At 36.4% G+C, this 23,079-nt stretch overlaps 1 protein-coding gene across 1 annotated transcript in view; it reads right to left on the reverse strand.

The window, feature by feature from the left end:
- The window catches only part of MYO3B (myosin IIIB), a 168,510-nt gene that overhangs the window by 65,607 nt on the left and 79,824 nt on the right, over positions 1 to 23,079 (reverse strand). Inside the window, exons 23-26 of the mRNA XM_036386692.2 lie at positions 11,016 to 11,100; positions 7,915 to 7,935; positions 6,815 to 6,892; positions 4,669 to 4,874 (exon numbers count right to left, since the gene is read on the reverse strand). Of these exons, the coding sequence (XP_036242585.1) occupies positions 4,669 to 4,874; positions 6,815 to 6,892; positions 7,915 to 7,935; positions 11,016 to 11,100 (390 nt within the window). The remainder of the gene's footprint in view (positions 1 to 4,668; positions 4,875 to 6,814; positions 6,893 to 7,914; positions 7,936 to 11,015; positions 11,101 to 23,079) is intronic.

Consider the following 23,079-nt stretch of genomic DNA (forward strand, 5'->3'; position numbering starts at 1 on the left):
AATTCCTTTCTAGCCAGACCACAAACAGTAGGAAGATTCTCAGAATCATGAAATTATTTGTTCCTTCTCAGCCCTGGAACCAGAAACTTTAAAAAAAATACACTTTTTTTAGAACTACAAGAGCTGTAAAATTACTTCAAAAAATTTCTAACTTGTATTGGTTGTATCTCACCTCTTACAGAAACTTTCAAATCTGAATTCACAAAAATAATTAAGAGTATAAATTAAAAATTATAAATAAAAATGATACAACATCTAAGATACTCTTGATATTTAGTAACAGATACCTAGCACTTACGCTGTAAATCATCTATACAGAATCAGAAATACTCTCAGAAAAGCCTAATTTGGTGCAATGTGCATAATCTATTCATAAGCAGCTAGCAGACTTTCCACTCCTAATGTTTTCCTATCATCTCCATCCTGCAACCACTTACCAGTGTTTTGTGAATGGGAAACATCTAGAAAGTGTATATGGAAGGTACAGTAGTTCACCATAGTTAAAGTGCATGGGAACATTCTATAAATCTGGTGAAATCTTAAAGCCACTGAAACAAATAAACATTTCCATAAATAATAGTAAAATCAAGGTATCAGGCAATGTTAAAATTTTGTTTACAGAAATCACTTACAAACTTTGATATAGTGCAAGTTTAGTGTTAAGAGTAGGCTTGCATTAAAAATGCATCATTTATAAAGAAAGAATTTATCTGTAGCAAGTCTGTTGACTTCTCATTTAATTCAGTGCTTCCCTGATTTTGCATAAGCAAGTGTATCACCACCAAATTTTTGGCATTAGAAGAAAGCACTTACTGAGGTTATATGTTTTACAGGATTTTGTAATGTTTGACCAGTTTTAATTCCTAGCTCCACTCTATGTAAAATGTGACTTACCAAGGCCAATGAGACTTTATGTGGTCATGAGAAATCTAACACTGGTGGTTTAGAAATTGTGTATACCATGTGTACTTACAGTGACCTTATGTAAATTTGTCCTGTGAGATTGAAAAAGCAGAAGCAGCCTCACTGGGATCACTGTTACAGTAATAACACTGGTATTGCCATGACTGTATGATCAGAGATCATCTGACTACTGTGGAATAGGTAAATGGCTTATAGTAAAAGTTTATCCTGCATCTTAATGCAGTACAAAAGTTTTGATGTCTAACATAAACAGGCAGGAAAGAAAAAAAGATAATCCTTAAATGAAACTTGTGCAAAAGTTCTCAACACATTCCTATAAGCCGATGAAGCAACACAAGTATGACACCATTTAGTACCATCAGCCTACTGAGTCCCTTATCTTCCAAGCCACTGCACAGAACATGCAACATGAAAGAAGGATCCAGCTGGGGGCTGTGTGGTGAGGACATACCTGCACACCACATCATGTCATGTGAAGCTCCAGGGGCACTCAGCAAGGAGTGTTCCTTCCAGTGGGACCTTCAGTACAGGTCCCCATGAGAAAGCACAGCTCCTTTAAACTGCTGTGCAGTGCATGGTCACCACATGACCCCACATTGCAGGCACACCTGGTTGACTGATCAACTTAATTACCTGAACCTAAAATCTCAGATTCCAGCCTGAAAGCCATGTTGCTTCACAGCAAACATAAGACAGATGCATGATGTCACGGGGTGCAAGACAGGGCCAAGGGAGACGAAGCGTCTAAGATTTGACAGGGATACAGTGTTTACAGGGACTGCAGATTACATTTTTCCTACTTTAAGTAAAAGAATATGTATATTTGTATACATAAAACAGATGGTAATATACTTGGCTGAAGAAACATTGTGTGAATGAGTTACAATTAAGCCTTCTCCTCACCATCTGTTTTTTAACCCAATAAACTACATCCAGGTTTGCAAATAATCTGCTCTGCATGAAAACAGAAGACAGTAAAGAGTAACGTTAGACAGAGCTTTATCTTTTGTTTACCTCCCACCTGATAAACTCTGAATGGGTCTGCTCCCTGCCTTTGATTGTTTTGTCCTCATATTTCCTGCTAAGAGTTTACAAAACAGCATTATTGAACAGGCAGATAAGAAGCACACCTATTTGTTTAATAACATCAAGGGAGAAAAAATGCTGGCTCATCCATTTTGTTGTTCCGTTGCTCAAAAGGATCAAAATACCAATTAACTTGCTGGCTTAAAAAAATCTTTGATATCCTTACATTTACTGACATTTTGAAACTCTTCTTCATACTTGCCTAATGTCTTTTTGATTATGAACAAAGAAGTGCCAATCTGTTTAGCATTTGACCTGTTTTCTCAAACATTTTTATGTATTCAACTACTTAGTTCCTAAAAACACTTGACTAGTCATAGCTGTAAGTTGAGGAAAAATGTTTCTTGTTTCACTGATAGCTTTATAAAATATTGTTTGATTTTATTTGAAAGAGCAAAAAAGAATAGAATTTGTTTTAAAATAAAGCATGAGCTGAACAAAGGAGCAAGAACATCTCCTTTCCCTCCTCCTCCTTTCACTTATATTCTGAACTTAGAAGTCTTTTACCGTTGTGGAAATTAAATCTACTCCCCTCTCCTACCCTTTTTGTGCTGATTTTCTTTCCTTAACAAATTACATCAAGTTAGACTAAAAACTTGGGGAGTAATTGACAAGATGTTAACCACAACTTGCTCTTATCTGCAGGAATGTTAAGCTACAGTCAATGCTGGTTTTATTACCATTAGTTTTCAAGGTTGTTCTCAAATTCAGCACATTTTTGAAAGAAAAGGATCTCCTGATTAGAGAAGGCTTAATTTCCTCTCAATTTACACTAATTCCTGTGGAGTTAATCTTAGTTCACTTACGTGTAAATTGAATAAAAGTTGTGGTTAATAATTCTGCTTTCGGCCTCTTTCAGGATATTGCAAATTGATTACATTTATTAACAATCACAAAAATTAATCTGTTAAATGCGCTCTAGAATGGTGTGACCTTACTAAAATTAGTAAGATCACAAAAGACCAAGTGACATCAGCTGCTCCTCATATGGCTCCCCTTCAAGGCCCTTCACTATCTTTGCTGTGCTTTTTGGACTTCTGTATAGTTTTAATGCCTTATATTGTGCATGTAATATTCAAGGTGAGGCAGCCCCAGAGCAGAGCAGAGCGGGACAATCCCTCCCTTGCCCAGCTGGCCATACTGTGGCCTGATGCCCCCAGGACATGCTTGGCCCTCCTGGCTGCCAGGGCACTGCTGCTTCACATCCAACTTGCCAGTGAGCAGGACCCCCAGGTCCCTCTCTGTGGCACTGCTCCCCAGCACCTCATTCCCCAGTGTGTCTGTACATCCAGGGTTGCCCAATCCCAGGTGGAGAACCTGGCACTTTCTCTAGCTGAACTTTATATGGTTGGTGTTGCCCAGCCCTCTAATTTGTCAAGGTCTCTCTGCAGTCCCTTCCTGACTTCAAGGAGTCAACAGCTCCTCCCCATTTTGCATCATCTGCTTAGTATCACTTCCAGCCTTCATCCAAGCCATTTATGAGGATGTTGAGGAGCACACAGCTGAGAATGGAATCCTGTGGAACCCCGTGAGTGACTGGACACCAGTCTGATGTCACCCCATTCACTATAACCCTTTTGTGCCCAAAGTGTGAGCCAGCTGCTCCCCCATTGCACTGACTGGTTTATCCAGCTGTGTGCTGGCCATTTTGTCCTGAAGGATCCTGTGAGAGGCAGCATCAACAGCCTTACTGAAATCCAAGAGGATGACATCAGCTGGCTTCTTCCTTAGGTTAGCCAGGTGGGTTACTTTGTCATAAAAGGAAATCAGGTTTGATAAGCAAGGCTTATCTGTGCTGGCTGTGACCAGTGACTGCACTGTCTTTCAGGTGTTTTTCAATACCTCCCAGAATAATCTTCTCCTAACTTTATCAGGCACTGAAGTGAGACTAATGACTTGCTTTCAGTAGAGTCATTAATTCTATATTGTCTGGATAAGCAACATCCAGTTCAAAAAATATCACACCATGATCTAGCCATTCACTACTTGCTCCTACTGTTGCCTAAATGGTTAATGGTAGTGCTTCTGCTCATTGTTGAATCACCAGTCCTACACATTGAAAACCAGTAAATACTACACAAAAACATTTAAAATATAGAGGAAACCATAATTATCATGAAGCTGCATTGCCATCATAAAGACAATAGCATTTCCTGAATAAAATGTATAACTTTTTGAGATTGAGAATATGTATTAAAGCCAGTAATAGCAGCCATGAGAAGGGCTAGTGTGAACAGAGATCTGATTATTGTTCATGATATCTCTAAGATAAATTACTCTGCAAAGCTAAATCTGAAGCTTTCATATCAGTTCATTCTTACACATGTGCACCTTAGGCTTCATATGATGGCTGAAGGTCACTGACCTTCCAAAATCCTTGAATTATCTGAGCAGGATGCATAATTTCCATTTGTTGCCTCTACAGAGAGAACCATGGGGACAGGCTTGCTACTTGTGCTCACTGCAGGTTTCACACTGACTGTTTTCCATTAGAGATCAGATATCTCTTGTAGTCTTTATCTCTGAAAGTCCCTGTCCTCATTAGACATTGAGACCACACACCTATGAACAACATTTGTAGAACTTTCTGTATTTAAACATAGAATGTATATAACTGAATAGAATATTAGGAAAAGAGCCCTATGAGACAAGTCTTACCTTTTTACAAACTCCTCAAAGAGGATGCGATGAGAATACCCTTTCTGACGGATCTTGACAGTTTCCAGAATTCCAGTGTATCGCAGCTGCAGCAGAACTCTCTCATGAGAGAACATCAGCGCTTCTCGATCATCGTTAGGTTTAATGCAGCGGATAAAGTGAGGCTGTCCAACAACCATTTTGGATAAAAGATCCATGAGGGAATACTAGTGAGGAAAATAAAGAAGATGCACATACTTGACAAAAAACTGCAATGGAATGACTTAAGCAGGAGATTCATATTTGTAAACACTTTGTAATGCTTGATTATATTTTAATCTGTAATGTTAATCTACATTGCCTTTTTATTCATTTTTAGGATTTCAGCTGAAACATGGAACCTATTAAAAATTTTCACTGGTAAAAAAAATTAAATATTCTGAATCTGACCTCTTACTTTTTACACCTTTCTCTTCTCCTTACATAACATTTTTGTAATTGAAGAATGTCCATTAAAAAAAAATGAAGTTGAAAATTGTCCTAACTACAATTCTATTGTAGACACATTTGATTGATCAGATATCCTCAACAGAAATACAAGCTTTACCATGAAACAATCACTGAAATTCACAGCAAATGAATTTTTGAACCCAGGAAAGGGTAGCAAGAAGTCATCAGTTCAGTGTTCTGTCCACAGAGAACACCAGATGTATCTTCAACATTTCAGGTACATCTCTGTTACATGAATTTTTCAGAATCACTTAGAATATAAAGTGCACAGTCTCCCTAGAAATCTGTTCTGCTATATTATCACGACTATTCATAAAGTTCTTAGCATCTAACATAAATCTTGCCACTGAAATGTAGGTCCATTACTTCTTTTTCTATCCACCCTAGACACACAAAACAATTTACTCTGTTTCATTTTAAAGTGAAATGAAAAATGTTTGATCAGAGCATATATATTTCTTTCCACTGACTCCTCTGAATACTGATACTCCTGCTCCATACTCATCTCATTGAGCTGTTGCACAATAAGCATGTGTTGTCAACTATGTTCAATCTCATATAACCATATGTGTCTCAAAATCAGATACAATTCCAAGCTGATTGTCATCACCTTGCTGCAGGTTGCATGTGTATTACAGTCTAGTTCCACACTCCCTCCCCCATTACACTTTTTTTTTCTTTTTACAGTTTCTACAGAGCTGGAATTTGTGTGGTTGTGTGGTTCTGTGCAAGAGCACTCTAAGTGCACACCTGTATGACAAGTCTGAATGTCAGTGTCCTTGCACTCTGCACAGTGAGGCAACATCTCAGTACACACCAGCTTCCTCTATATCCTTCCTTACACTATTCTACAAAACAACTTGATCAGCTTGAAGCTTTGACTCACATTGGTTAGCACAACTCTGTGAACTTCCCTATTCTGCATGGCACAAGTGCAGCCCAAGACCCAACTGCTGAAAACTTCCACTTTGCAATGATTGCAAGAAAAAAACAATAACCAAGAGTCTCAGACTAGCACTTTCTTGACTCCTAAGCTTCCAGTTCCAACATTCTCAATGCCCTTTTCTTGCCTCTTTGATATAAACACATGAGCAGAATGTGCATTACCTCAGACAGGATTACTACTGATAAAATGGCAACCTGTATGATTTACAATAGTACTTCCAAAAGATTGATTGTTTTTTACTTATTAGCATAAATGAAAAATCTTAATCTTTAAAGGTATGTATGCCTCAGCTTGTGAGAAAATTTGAAGACTTTAGTGATAGCATCTGTTTTATTTGCACAAAATTGGTGTTCTGCTTATAACGAGACCTGTTCTAGACCTCTAGCATTTTAGACAGAAAATAGTCTAGGCTCTAGATTCTGTTATCAATGTAATCAATGAAATAATAATAATAATAATAATAATAATAATAATAATAATAATAATAATAATAATAATAATAATAATAATAATAATAAAAAAAGTTAGAGGAAACAAAGTTAGAGGAAACAAAGAGAAAAAAGTAAAAAAAAGTTTAGAATCTACAGAGGCCTTGTAACAGAATAAAAAATTTCTCTGATATTGCTCTTTGATCTTACTTTTCCACAAATATTTTACATATATCTATTGGTCTTATTATCAAAATGCTTGTTTTAATTTTAACTTTTGTACCCTAAAATAGGAAGCCATAGTTTGCCGCTTCATGTTAGTTGTTTCCTCAGGATGCCGCATAACCTCCATTGTGTCAACCTGGAAGACAAAACTCTGGTGTTAGGACTGTTCCAGAAACACTGCAGACCCACCCCACCTTGCCTATGAAAGTTGGGTTCAGTTTTTGTTATAGTCATTCCTTCAGGTGTGAGTACTTCAGAATACTTTATCAGAGATAGCAAGATGCAGGACACACACTGATTTTGGAGAGGTCTCTAAGCATTTTGAATTTTTTTTATAGTGTAAGAGCACTCTAGATTTATGATAGTATAATACTCAGCCAGTGAAACAGCTGTCAAGTTGCAACACTTTAGGAACTGATTTCTAAAAGGTATTCCTTTTATTGCCATTACAATGAACTCCAACAGGACTTGTATCTATAAGAAGAGTTATATTTGTAATAGCTGGGAAGTAAATTGAACTGCCTCATTTTGCTCATGTATGGAAAAAATATGGTAGGATAATGAGTGGCAAACAAAGTAGGTAGTCTCAGAACATCTAAGTCTGTTCCCTTCTCCTACTGTGGTTACTATTAATTACTTTATATTGCCATTTTGATGCCAAGAATCTCAGCAATCTTATCCTACCAAACTGCCACAGCACACCACTTTTTCAGCATTGCAGAAGAATTATTTTTAGAGGATATACATGGACAGTGAACATACTGCTCCTTATAGATTTCAGTTATATTGTTAGTACAGCTGTTCATATCAAAATGAAACCAGAATTTATGAATGAGTATAACTGTGGTTATCCATAACAAGCAGATTGTGTTGCTACATTACAGCCCAACAAAATTAAAGAAAATTAACCAGCATCCTGTTTGCATGGAGCATTAACAGCATTTTAGCATTCACTTACTTTGTGGCAGTTTACCATCTGCTCTGACCAGGTGGCATTTGTATAAACCAGATAATGCTGTTGTCAGCACCTGTGCTACACTCCCCGGACTTTGCTCCACACAATCATTTCTAACTCTCACTGACTTTAAAACACTCTTCTGGACACTAAAATAATTGCTGAAAGATTACAGTTCTCAATAAAGTAACTGAGACTCTTACCTTCAGGAGGTATTTAGGAGACTGCATGCAAAATATAAAGGAAATGAAGCACTAAGTAATAATAGATAAAAAAATGGATTTTGTGTTGGGGAAGAAATCCAAAGAAATCTAGTGAGGTCAAGATTCAGAACACAGATGGCACAAATGAAGACAGAGCTCAATAAGGATGACCATAAAAATTTCAATATGTTTTTGTAATCTGTGACGTTCTGGCCCTGAGTGGCATACATGCACTGGTATACATTAAAAAAAGAATAAAAAAGAGAGATGCAGCTTGTTAACAGAACACTCTGTAATATATTCCAGGAAAAATGCCCTATCTGCAAAGGTAACATCAAACATCTTACGAGTTTCTGTGACAAAGTAAGTATCAATGAACTAATCAAAACAGCAGGCATGCCCATGGGGAAGGATATGGGAATGTTTCAGGATTATCTTGGAAAGACATCTAGTTTCTGAGAACTGTTATCTAAATCTCTAGTAGATGTCAGGTAGAAGACACAAGCCATAACAGTGAACACTGACCGCAAGTTCAGAATAACTGGTAATATTTAATGTTAAAAGACACACAATTTAATTTTAAATAAGATTAAATAAAGAACAAGAACAAATAGCTTGAGGACTGATCTGAGCCCAAATGCCAATGGAAATGAGGTTTTAAATAGGATTCTTCTCTGTCTAGAAAAGCAGAGACTCAGTGATGTTTTTGGAGATTGACCACTCACAGCCTCCTATATCCATATCTCATATATCTACTGGTCAATAAAGGGCAGTATCATCTCCTTTTCATAGCTGCTTTTTTTCACCAAAACTGTAGAATCTGGCTATCTTGGGACTGCCACTCTATCAAATATGGCTTACAACTGCTGGGCTCCAAAGAGTTTTGTTTTGGTTTGAGGTTTTTTGGGGCGGCAAAGGGAATGAATGCACAGAAAGACAGATGGTCAAAAACACTCACAGAGGAGATGTAAAACAATTTTTCTCAGGAAATTAGGCTGAAAGCAGTATTGTTAGATTTCTCTTCCTATGAATGAAGTTGTAAATTCAGATCTCTGCAATATGTAAGCACTAGAATAAATTTCCAAATCTTTTTGACAAGGAACGTTTGAAGTTTTCATCAGAAAAATTCTGATAGAGCCTGAAGCTGAGGGGATTTTCTTGTAAGACTTTTTAAGAAGTTTTGTCTCTAATTAATGTACAACACTGCTTGTCTGTGAAGCCACACAATTTTATGGCAGGGCAACAACCTCACATACAACAGACAATAGGCCTTCTCTCAACTGGCTTGCTAGAAAGTGACAGGCAATAAAAAGAATGTCATGATCTAAGAATAAGTATGTCATGGTACCTCATATTTTAAATCACTAGCTTCTCTTTTTAAACAAAAATGAAGATATTTCAACTATTAAGTCACATTTTTACATGACAGCCATAGTGACCTACAATATGAATTCATATAATTACAACTGTAATGGAAAACAGCCTGACCTACAAAAGTCAAACTGTTTCATCACTAAAAAGATTCCTTCTAATAGTTTTGAAACAATATTAAAAGAACAATTTATGACATTATGTTACCTTATGAAGTCACTCCAAATTATGACTTTCTACATATTGACCACACCTGCTGCTGGCATGGTATGAAATACTATAAAAACAACAAATATGTTAAGCAAAAAACCCTCTTAAATTAAATAATGATAAAAAAACTTCCAAACAAAATTATTACATTTGAATTTTTAAAGCAAATTCTAAAATAATAATTTAAAATATGTTTCCTGAAATTGTTTTAATTAGGTGCTTTACAAAATTCTAAGAAATAGTTTATTTTATCTAAAAAGTATTGAAACTAACATTTTCTGACTTGTGTTGCACTTCTGCATGTCTTTTCTTTTAGCTCCTTTTAAAAAGTTTGAAGGATGAGTAAAGCCCACTTAAACAGTACTTATTAACTGACTGTGTTTAGTAAAGCTGTTGAAGTGAACTGCTCTATTTCAATCCTGCTGTATCACTAAAATGCCTGCTTAGAAAGCTTGTGCTGAATATAGCTGGATGTAGAAGACAATGTGTATGTGACACAAGAAAATTGGAAAGGTCACCCTTCAGCACTGAAAGTATTTACACCAGACCGGAAATAATAGTCTGAAATCCACATCTGTATTTGCAGGTACAGTGAAGGATATAGACATCTGGATAACATAAATCACCACACTGATGTTTGAACCTGAGCTCCAAGTACCAAAAGATAACACGAAGAAATAGAAAACTCAAAACATAAAATTTTGTAGACTTTTGAACAGTTGCTGTTACCACTCTTATTTTAAAAATTTATTACTGTTTGCTTTGAAAAAAACCCCAAACCTTAACTAAGGTAACTCTAACAAGTACCACTTAGGAAGCAGGGAGGGAGTGTACATACCATCAGCTTCAAGTGACAACAGTTTCCTCACAAATTAAGTGTACTCAGTTGTAATCCTACTAACTGCCATGAAATTATCCTATCTTTTTGCAGTTATGCCATGTACTTTCATGGCAAAATTCAGCAGCATTTAAATTCTACAGCTCTTTTTACAGAATAGTGGTTTTGCTGAGTAATGTTTTTCCAGTTATCTACCAGTCACAAACATCTCCTGGTTTTTCACTTTCAAGTTGAATAAAAAAGAAATATATATTTTGTAAAAAAATTATTTTGCCTTTCATAGTGTTAAATACACTATTCAAATTTTACCTAGTAAGACCTCTTCCTAGATCAAAATTGTTAGAGGAGAACCTTGACCCCTTTGGAACAAAAGGACTGATATTTATATTGATGTAACAGATTCCACTCCAAAGGTTTAAAGATTAGTAAATTGATTCTTCACTGAATTCTACAATAGGGTCATCACTAAAACTGGGAACCATGCTCCAAGACAAGGTGCATGTTACTGGTGGTAAAGGCAGACTCGTATATGGTAATAACCTCACTCTATACCCACGTCAGCTAAGTATTGTGAACACAGTCTCACTGTTGTACACAATACTCACAGCTGTTTATACTGTTGTACACAATACTCACAGCTGTTTATAAACAACTGCCTGTCCTCAAAGGGAACACTACTAACCTTGATACGCCCAGCACTGAGCTGCGGAGGCAGAGACCGAGATGCTGCTGTCACTCTGGCTCTTGCTTGTGCCAAATTACCTGTTCAAAAAGAAAGAAATTCATACTGCAAAAACTATTCAAGAAGCTTCGAAGAGAAAAATTTTTACTGTGTAAAATCAGTTTGTACAATAGTACTAAAAATAGCAGACACCACCACACTTCTTCCACACCCCTCTCATTACCAATTGTGCCTGCAGAGCATTCAGCACAGGCATGACAGAGTGCAGTGTTGATTTAGAGGGGAGGAAAAAGTCAGTGATAAGGTGGTATGTCACTGACCTTAGCTACCGAGCTGATGAAAACAATGACAGCACAAAGGCATACAGCTCAATCACTAGTAATCAATTTCTCTGTGACTCATTGAGAGATTTCAAAGAGCAAAAAGACTACAGAATCAATCTTGTTTCTATGAAATCACAGGGATACTCAAGTGTTAAGACAGTATCTTAAACTCACAAACTAACAAGAGAGATGAGAAAATGATAAGACAGCACCATTTTTTGACCTTTTGACATATAATTCTCAATCTTATTGTGACTCTGGGTTTTTAAAGACTGACTCAATTTCCCTGGCAAAAATATATTGTGGTGTCAAGCAAAAGACTAGTGCCTTCTTTAAAATGTAAGGTATGACGTGTCCTAAACTTTTTCTTCTGTACTTCTAGAAAGCCAAAGTCATCACAAAATAGCTTTTCAAAATAAAGCCTTGGAGAAGAGAGAGGAAGTGATATCGGACTTGCATATGCAAGACACTCTGTATATTTCAAAGTTTTAGCAAGTCTAGCACAAGATGTCCAAATGTTTTCTCTGGCTATATCTTCAGAGGCTAAACTGTGATTAATAGCATTGAAAGAACCCTTTGAAGCAGGATTGGTGACATCAAAGCCCTAATCCATGGGTGGCAGGATTTTTATAATGAGTGGGAAGCATTTTAACACATTTCAAAGGATTTACAGCATGAATAAACAATAGGCCTCTGCAGATGTACCACACACCTTTCAGAACCAGAACACATAAATAAGTGTCTATTTTAATTTAAATGTAAATAAAGTGTTAACACTTCTTTCAGATGCTAAATGACTTGTTTGCATCAACTCCCAACTCCGGTGTTTAGCTGTTAGCTTTACAGAAAGGCAGTAACTCCAAACAGTCTTCAGAGTTTTGCTAAACTCTGCATTACATAACTAGTAAGGAGGCACGATGGGAAAAACAAAAACCAAGAACACCAAATCGCCGGTAAAGAAACCCAAACGCTGGTAATAATTCCCTAAGAGAGCAGAGCAAATCCAGTGACCACTGTAACACTGAACGGAACTTTTGCTCTTACTTTCCTCTGAACAAGAAAAATACCAAACCCCCGAAAATAATCTGGAGGCCAGCACTCAAACACAGCACTCTTCATTCCAACATTCTGAATTCATTTAAAGAAGTATTTATCTTTTAAGCTGCTAGCACTGGTATTGACACAATACTGCAAAACTGGCATGTCATTTCCAGACCTAACATCGTCTGTTACCTGACAGTTTAAATCATGGTCCAGAACACAAGGTATGGCCACTATTTTGGAAACTGCTTCAGGCTGTTATACTGTGTATGCTAATGAGAACCACAACTGTTTGGGAAATCTGGAATATTGATGCACATGCATGGTACATACTGTAAATACATGTATCTCTCCAAAGTTAAAATGAGGACTTTAATGAACAAGTAGATGGTGAAATAATTTTTCTCCTAGTTGCAATTTTGTTATTTTTGTATGTTAGAAATTACTCTTTGGGGCCTTTCTTTTGGCTAAAATAGCTTGGAAAGGTTGTTTTTGTCTAAGTTTCAGATTAGCAAGTCTAAAGCTTAAAAATCTCGCACTGAAAAACAGATAACACATGATAAAAGAGGAGAGTTGGAAGAAGAAAGGACTTTGAATCAGACTGTTTAAAATTACTAAAATTTCGTTGCATTTTGTAAAAACTTTAAAAACTCTTATAATGAAATAAAATTTAGAATGGTTTTATAACTGCTCAAGGTTCACCACGCTCACTGCTGGCATTAGGTTTCTAGGGTTCATAATTAATACCCCCGAGGTCTCCCTTAGTTTCTCATGCAAAACTAAAACAAAACGTTTCTGATCTGGTAAGCCAAGCAAATAAATAAACCTTTTAATTAATCACAAATCTTTAATGACTTCACAAACAAACAAAAACCAAACCAAAACAAAAAAACCAAAACCAACAAACAAACAACCACCAAACAAACAAACAAAAAACCCCAAAGTGTTCAGTGCCCACTTAAAAAAAGAAATGCTTTACCTATCATGCCTTTGTTCAGTAGTTACTTCCTTCTAGGAATGGACTCTTACCAGTGCTTATTTCATGTGTCAAGTGAATTCCTATGTAATAACTTCTAGCTTTACATTGAATCCATGGAAAAAATATTACTAGGATTTTCTTTCTCAGCTGAAACACAAAATGATACTTCAATAAAAATTTCTGAATTACTTATCCCATGTAGCTCATGCTCAGGAAAAGTAACTACCAATCTTAACATGTGTAAGCCATTAAAACTAATGAACAGAATTAATGTGGTTTGAAAATTAGTCTACATAATAAGAAATGTTTCACCCAGGGTTAGCATGGTGTTCACAGTCAGTAAAATTTGGCACCTATCCCTGCGTTTGATTTTCAATTACAAGGTAATTTATACCTTAACACACCAAAAATAATTAAATGTTAATCCACTTTGTGAAAAGCATCAATATTTAAAAAACAAATGGTTATAGGTAATAACATGGGTAGCTTGAACTGTCATGGGTACTTTGAAAGGTTAAACTGGTTAAAGGGTGAAAGATTGCACTGTGCTTTTCAGAAATCCAGCTTCACACCAATTATATAGTCAAAACTTTAGACAAAATACAAATTACACCCCTGCAGACCAAATGCTACCTACATTAAATCCAAGTCCATAAAATGGACCAACTAAGTAATATAAAACCCTCTCAAAATTGTCTTATGTTTTGTAGATTTCATTTTTGGCTTTTGGTTTGGTTTGTTGTTTTGTTTTGTTTTTTTTTTTTTTTTTTTTTTTTTTCTTTTTTGTTGTTGGTTTTTTTCTTGGGGGGGAAAGAATGGTTAATGGTTAAAATTAGGATTCATCTTTTAAACTTGTACATGTTTAATTTTACTCACATGCACTTCAGTTCAATGGGACTGCTCATCTGAACAATTAAGGCTCCTACCTATGCACATGGATCAGAGACTAAGGTCTGGGATTCATTGTGACAATGGAGGAGTCAGGCAGAACTTGTGTTTCTCTTTTTTGCCTCTGTTCAATAAAGTTAAGAATTAAGTTAAAGCATTCTCTTTAATGCTTTGAGAAGTTTCAAAAGTTTGTGAAATGGTCTTACAGTTTTCAAGGGAAAAAGGAGTAGCAGCACAAAATCTATGCACTCCTTGCTAAGCTTAGTGTCAATGCTCAGCAAACCTCCCTTTGTCGTGAAGCTGTTTAGAAGATCTCACATCTCTGCAAAAATGTTCTTCACTGATGCCTCATTTCAGCTAGGTGAGAAAGACCATATTATCAAAGAACTGCATCTCTTTTATTATGCAAAGCCAAGCAGAACAAGTTTTCAAAGTCTTTACAACACACACAAAGAAGAGATGTGTTTTTTTTCTTTTTGGACTTTGGAAGTGGTCTCCAGATCTCAAAAAGGACTAGTCAGCATTCCTGGCTTCTCATTTGCATTCCTGGTAGTTACTCACTGTGTGATCTGGTTGAATTAATGACTGGTCTGGCTGTTGACTTTATGCACTATTAAGGAAAAGTACACACTCTGGCTGAATGTTCTGATGTTACCTATGGTTTGTGCTTCATTTATTCTCAGGTGATGGGTTCTGTAAGCAGTACCAAGCAAATATTAGCAGTATCAGCACTGTATTTATAATCTCATTTTGGTTATGCCTGCAATAGAGATCACTCCTCCCAAAGTAAGAGCATGCCAGGTAAGAAATATGTTAAGCTTTGATACAACATTCAGTTTGTAAAGTGCAAATGACTTACAGAGAAAAAGCCTAATGACAATGTCACCTTACTGTGCATGTTGCACCAGGGATATTACTATTGTATAGAGGGCAAGTACAAGCTCTTTCCTTATCCTCATACATTTTATTAATTTCTTTCATGCTTCTAGTTCAGATAAAGAGGGGTTACTTCAAACACCATTTAGATACAGTGTAATATGGTCAGAAATGCTACAATGCATTCATATTTCATTGAGGTTACTTCTAATCACAGCTAAGCACTCACACTCCAGAAGAGGTACAGGGCCAGACAATGTCTTTGACATACTCAGAATCTTCTCTGTCTTTCCTTTCAGTACATTTTATCTGGCCAAAGGAAGTCGACTGCTTATCTCCATAATGCATTTTCATCTTCTGCTACTGTAAGACTAAGCTTTTAGCTCAAGTACAAATGAATACATGTACTTTTTCTATTGAGTACTAATTTGAATCTGTCTATCAAAACTCTGCTCTTTTGAGTCATTGAGAGTCATTGAAGTAATTTAAGCTAATCTTGTGCAATAAAAAAGCAAAGAATCCAATTTTCTCATATACTTTACGTTTTACACAAGAATGTATTTATAAAAATACTGTCTGTAGAGCACAACTATCAAAAAAGATAGACCTCAACTACTGCTTCTTCTGAAAAGACAATTACTTTACTTTCTATTCAAAATAAAATCAAGAAATATTATCTCCAAAATCAGATACATATAACCAAACAGAATCTAATCAGCATAAAAGCTTAGTAATAGTGAAGCCCACCTGGGAATAATCTAATTATGAATATTTGCTTCAGGAGAAAAAATATGTGTGTTTTTGGCCCAGATTATTTGAAATGAAAAATCCATGCCACAGTGAACTGAGGAATTATGATACTGATTCTCACTTAGATTAAGGATTTCTTTAGTCTTTTTAGCATGAAGGAGACACCAATCATATTTACAGATAACTAAAAACTTTACATTGCTAGACTAGGATTGGATAACTTGAGTATAAGTTCAGTGCTGTCATGCTTTCTATTGCACACATTGCAGGCACTTCAGTGGTCACTTCCCACATTAGGAAGGCACACACTGGCAAATACACAGCACCATGTCTACAGCAACAAATAAAACCTTGCTTGTAACCATCAACACTGCCATGTTAAAGTATTGTTTCAACACAGTGGGTTAGTAGGCTTCTTGTAGATTGGAACAGAGACACGGACAGCAGCTGAGATGGAATGAAGGTCAAACTGCCTACTGTATTCTGTACATATCTACATACATAGTATCTATACATACTATAGATCTGTGAATGTATGATGTCAGTAAGAAAGGTCTTAACTTTTACCCTTACTTACTAAAGAAGAACAATTTATGGTACTAATTAAACTAGTTAATGGTACTGCCCAAGGTATTTTTCTAACACAACCTTGAGTACTAACTGCTGCTTTAAGCAACATGCCAAATTTTCTAGCTAAATTGAACCAAATGTGCATTCATCAACTTGACTGGGAGTATGTTCACTGAAACACAGACCTGTCCTGAATTCTCCTGGGCACAGTATGTGGTCAGAGGACATACAAGAAACCTTATATGATTCTCATAGTCCTGGGACATGACCAAACTTACACACAGTAGGCAAAACACGTATGGTACAGCCTGACAACATGATAAAAAGGTTCCTAGCCACAGGCCAAGGAATGATCATGTGGTTCTGGAAAACAGAGTGGCAGAGCAGGGACTAGATTGCCATCTGGCCACAGGCAGGAGGGCATAGGTTGGGCACCTCTGTCCAAACACAGGACTAAGGACAAGAGTGGCACACTAGTTACAGTGAGTGCTAACTACCTGAAGCTGCACCTAGACAAAAATAAAATACACTTTAAACGTTTGGAAAAGGAAAAATTCTTGCATAAACAATATTGCAATTTTCTACTGCTTCATGTTCACCATTTTCTTTAGTCAGGTCTGTAGCCTGACTAGCTGGACACCTGACCAACTGGCTGGCTGAAGAGAGGCTGGTCACAGCCTGATCCAGTCAGGCTTCCAGCTCCTGCATTAGAGAACAAATTGGCTCTGCTTTTTATGATTTCTTTGTTGTCAGAAGACATGGGCCATTTCTTTCAGATATGGTCCTTAGCAATTTCCTCACATATCTCTTGTAGTGCACAGTTTGATGCTATTGTATGCAATCAGCTCGGTACAACAAACCTTGAGTTCTCTGGGGAACAGCAGACAGGACAGAACACTGCTGCTGTCAGGACAGTACCCCTCCATCAATACGAGGTTTTGTGCTACCCCAGCAGATTGGCCTGCTACCACATCTGTAACTAGATTAGAAAAAAACTACAGAGGTGAATTTTCTGTGAAACTTCATCGTTGAGGAATTCTTCACCGATTTTATTGGTCAAAATAACCTTGTTCTACTTACATCTACTCAGGCTGGACAAGTTTATTTCTTCTTCCCGAGGTATGTAGAAGAATAGTTCTGAAACCATACACAGGCTGGAAATACAGTTATCCCACAGTCGGATTCAGCTCTAGTATCCCTCATTGTTTTATGTAGTTGATATATTTCCTCTTGCATGTTATGTAAGAAATCCTCCTCCCCCAATCGTATTTGCTTTATCCAGAAAAGCAAAAGTATGATTTGGAAGAACATAGTAGTTATTCTTCTATCTATAAAGCTTTATAGCACCCAGTTTAACTTGAAGCCAAAGTAAGTTTCTACAACAACAGTAAATAAGCAGAAATAAGCAGGAATCCAGGGGAAGTCAAGAACTGGGATTTCTAGCCCTTCGCTTGTATATCCAGAGTATGTTAATTCTCCATACAATGTTTAAACATTTTACAGTGTATATTCCATCACTCTGGACCAGCTGCTGAACACACTACATACACACTCTGGTCAAAATCCTACCAAGCCAGTGAAGATTCCTAATGAATTCAGTGACAAAAACTCAGGTGTAAAGATGCAACTGAAAGCACATGGAAAAAATTATGGAACATTTTCTTTGACCTCTGTGACTATCACTATCCCCAGTCATCAAGATCCTAAGGCTAGACAGTCAAAACCAGGTTTTGAAACTACAAGGCAAGAACTGTCTTTTTAAAGTGTTAATTTAAGATGAAACAAGGTTACAGAACTTCTATGAAAGTCCCAGACCTTCCCATTTCTGAAATGCAGGCATTATTGATGTTGACGACTAATTTAATCAAGTCTCAAAGGCTTCTCAACTGAACCATTGCTCCCCTGGATGTCAGCACTTCTGTGTATTATCACAGTTGATACAAAATCAGTTACTTCTGCGGTAAAGCAAAACATTAATTATATTTGTATCTCTGCTCTTAATGAAACAAATACTCATTCATACAAATATCCACAAACACATTTGCTTTGTCACACACTGTGACCTGCTATCCAGGCAGCTCAATTAACCACTCCTGCATCAAGACAAGTCAGGTTGGAGTAAGGAAGACAAAGTCAAATAATAATATGTTATGCTGGTTCAGTAAAGCACTGGCCTTTACAGCTTGCTGTAAGGTGAAGGAATAAAGAAAATGATAAAAGTACAAAATCATAGTAAGACTGCATGAAATACTCTGAAATGAATATACAAGCTCTAGCACAGACTCAGAGATTTATTTTCCACCCACTACATTCATCCTTTAGATATATTAATCCCTTAATGCAATTATTTTGAAGGAGTGGGAAATATAAGCACATTCTTTGTTAAGGACACACCAAAAAACATCATGGATATTCATATGAGTAAGATTATCTGAATATTCAAGAAAGTTATCTGCTCTGAAAACTCACTAGGAAATTTAAAAATAATGCTCTTCTAGGATTTGATCTTCAGAGCTACTGAATGCTTCCAATGACATACTGAGCATCTTTGACATAATTTGTTTGGCCTTACAGCACACAGTGCCTATTAAAACTGTCAAGTAAACTACTCATTAAAACAATGGTATAATTCTCTGAATATTTCTCTATTTAAATTCTGTATATGGTCTACAGTGAAACACCACAGTCTGCTCATTAATATTAAAAACAGTAACATCTTTTATGTGATGTATCTTTTGTTTCCTCAATATCAATAGATTTTGAATTTAATTAGTATACAATGCAGTGTTGAGATTAATTACTATGCACTACTGGGAAATCACGTTTATTATAGGATTGAGAAGTTAGGCCACAAACATGAAAATTGGGAAAGGTATCTCTTCTGAGAAAAAGGTAAAGAATTACTATTCTCAAGATTTGTTCTAGAGAGATTGATCTATTATAAATCAAATCAGTAAATTAATTAAGATCAATTCTTAAACTTGTCCACTTCTACTTTTATTAGAATTCAATTTGAAGCACTTTGAGACAAAAAAAATCTATGCCCCCTTGCTCATTTTCAGTACAATATAATCTGTGAAGTCTCAGATTAAAACCCAGCATAATTCTGTTTGGGTAACACCCTTTAACAAACATAGCTGTGGTAAATCTAACTTGACAATTCTCAGCTGTTGTGCTTACTGCCATGTGCAATTCCAGAGATTCACTGACACTATTTATAGGGAGTAATTCTCAACAGTAAATAATTGTTATGCTTTATATAAAGCTTTAGCAGGACTGAGACCTTAACTTTGATCTGATAGATGGCTCTGTTTCTGGATGAGTTCCATTTTTAGGGCTATTTCAGAGCATTTTTTTGGATCCTATTGCTAGTAAGTTTTATGAGTATCTGTACTGCATTTGTCCTATGATGCAAAACCTTAGGACACGAAGAAAAATAAACACTGAGCTGTAAAAAGCTCAAGTGCAGAACTCTAAAAAGTTATTCATCACTCTACCTCCCAAAATCAGTAAAGCTACAATTAACTGAGTTTATTGATGTCCCACATCTGCAACCCAGTAAAGTTCATGACTGTTACACTGCACAGCTGTGGTTTAAAGCTTCTCTTTGCATACAACTCATTGGCAGCAGAGCAAAAACTATTTTTGTGTTTTTAACATACAGACCAGTTAGAAGTATGAAAGCCTCCATGTCCTGAGTGAAATACACAGCTTCCATAAACTTTACCAAGATTCTTACAAAATATAAATTCTGATTAATTTTTAAGTAGAGATACTGTATTTACAATGATTTTGTTTCCAATTCATTTGACTTAAGAGTGCCTGATCTCTTAAAGGTGAAAATACTAACACAAAAGTACCATTATAAGAAGATTTTATTGTGGAATAAATTAGTAAAATTAAAATGTATTTGAGCCTTTGGTCCTATTGTGATGTATGGAAATAAGAGGAAGAAATACACTAAATCCAAATGGAAACATTCGGTATTTCAGTGAATGACACACACCAAACCAAGAGACCTACCACTACATATTGCCAGAGCAAGGGCCTGTGCTCAACAGGAGTGCACAGTGACAACCATGACAGCTCAAACCTACCAGGTTCTACTGAAAACAGTGGCAAAGCACCTATGATTTTGACTTCCCAGGATTACACTCCATGTATGCCCAGTAGTACCTGTTCATGGGACTGAAATGCAAGAAAATCTCTTTCCTTTGGTTTCTGACTTGTCATGAGGAGTCATGTGCTATCACAGTTACACAAAAACTACACACAAGTTAAAGATAGTACTCTTGTCACCAAGAAGTGGTGAAAAGCAGTCCTCTAAAATGATTTTGCAAAAGACCATAGTTCTTTTGTTCTTTAGTGTGCATAAAGCTAACCTGAAACATTTTTTCACATTTTCTCTTAGCACATGGTCCGTTAGTTGTTTGTTTTGGTAAACAAACATACACTATTTATAATTACTTTTCATCTAATGTTTGTAAGCGAGATTAGAGACTCAAAGGCAGAAAGAATACAGACTAAAAATCAATATTGAGGAGGCGAAATGACCTTTAAACAGGTGAATTATAAATAACTTGTGTCTGGAAAAAATTCTACTTTGGACAAAAAAATTACCTGGTTAAAACATGACTAACCAAACCCTTCATCCCAGTTGTGAAAACACTCATCCCAATTCTCTTTGACAGAGAATTATATTTACATTTAAATATATATTATATTTATGATTAAATATATAGGCACCACATATAAGGAGTGTTTTTAAGCAATGATATACTTTTATATATAATATAATGGATATAATGGATACTCCATTACCCTAATGCGTGAGCAATACCCAATGCTATTAAAATTATTAGGTATAATGTTGCTGTAGTATTTCTTCTGTTGCTTGTATTTCCTCTCTGTAGCCAAGCAAAACCCCTACCGATCCTCAGAGCAAGGACAAGGATGTTTTGCAGTGTCTCTACTCTTCTGGTGGGAAGGATTTCCCTTTCCCCTCCCTGCAGATGGTAACTTTCTCAAAGTTCTAAAGGTCTGTGAGTCATGGCAAGGACAAAAGTCTGCAGAGATTGTGTTTCAAGAGTAGAAGATCTTGCAGCTTTTCTAAAAAGATAGACTCTCAAAAACCCCCGGGGGTGCTTTGCCCAAGTAATCCAACAGTACCCCCTTACAGGTGATGCTGCAAAAATTATTGAATATCAGGACAGTGAGCAAAATGGTCTGACTCCTCAATGGTGAAGGTACCAAGGCTGTCTTTAATTTTTCCAACAAAAATCCTCTATTTTTACAAGGGGACTCTATTTTCTACTTCATGTGATTCCTTTTCTCTTGGATGCTTTACCAGCAACAGTGATAAACTAAACCCAGAGATAATCAGGAATATATTCTATCTAAATGGGAACATGCATATTCATCTATAGTAGTGGCAGCACAAGAAGCTCTGTCTATAGAAAAAAAGTGACAGATATGGAAGCAAATGGGAGAACTGTTAGGTTAAATCAGAATACATTCATTCAATTTTGAAGTTAGAGGTCCCTAGAAAGTGCAGATTTCAGAACACACTGAACATGACTAAATTTCCACTGAAAGATGAAAAACAAGCTGTATATGCTACAAAATTAGTTCCAGAATGTTTAAGTTCCAATGTCTCATATGAGTAGTTGCATACTTTATTAACAATAAATTACTATTACAAATGTATATTTAATGTCCTGCTGTTAATTTCTGGCCCTTTAAACTGCAAAAACTGCTACTGTGAAATAGAAGCATTTGTTGAAAAGGGATAAATGTACTTGATAAATTACAAGGATTAACATGATCTTAAATTAGTAAAAGAATTTAGCTTTTTAGTATTTATTTTCTTGATGCTTCTCAGTTTTTGACAGGGGAAGATATGAAAGTTATATAAATATACTTCAAACAGAGGATCATCTCAGGGTGGGAAAGGCATCTTTTTGTTCTTTTTGGTATTTAAAGAACTACATTTTCAGTCCTTGTCAGCCCCATGATTTCAGTCTGGCATTCCCTCACGCCTCTGGGACAGCACCACCCAGTGGCCGCAGCACGTACGGGAGACCGCGCTTGGCAAAACCCAGCTCCGCTGCACGTTCCAGAGATTGCTGCCAGCAGATGTGAGAGTGTGCTCTCACTCATCTTCAAACAGAATATCACACATACTGCTAGAAAGCCCATTTCAAGTCAGGGTTACCTGGAAAGATGGAATATGGCTTCCCATGTAAATTACTAACTTTTGCATTAGTCAGTAATTGACCAAAGCTGTACCAAGATTATGAAGCTTAATCTGTATTTTTTCTGGTTTTCTTTAGGAATGAAGCACATGTTGCGAGGAGGGAAGAGGGCTAAGAGACAGGGACAGAGTACAATGGGATACATGCACACTCACTACTCTTTTGTTTACAAAAGCATCTTTGTAGAAAGTTAAAAGAATAGCACTATCTTTCTTCACTGAGCAGATGAAGTAGCATTGCCAGCAATGCCTTCTGTTCGCAGCCAAACCTTTCATTTATCTTGCAAGCTGCCAAAAACTAAACCGGGCAACAATCTGATTTTAGAACACAGAGGCCCCAACACAGAATGTGAATGTCAATTATATCAGACAGCTGGAAAAAAA

Source organism: Molothrus ater, chromosome 7 (genome assembly GCF_012460135.2).
Source record: "Molothrus ater isolate BHLD 08-10-18 breed brown headed cowbird chromosome 7, BPBGC_Mater_1.1, whole genome shotgun sequence".
NCBI lineage: Eukaryota > Metazoa > Chordata > Aves > Passeriformes > Icteridae > Molothrus > Molothrus ater.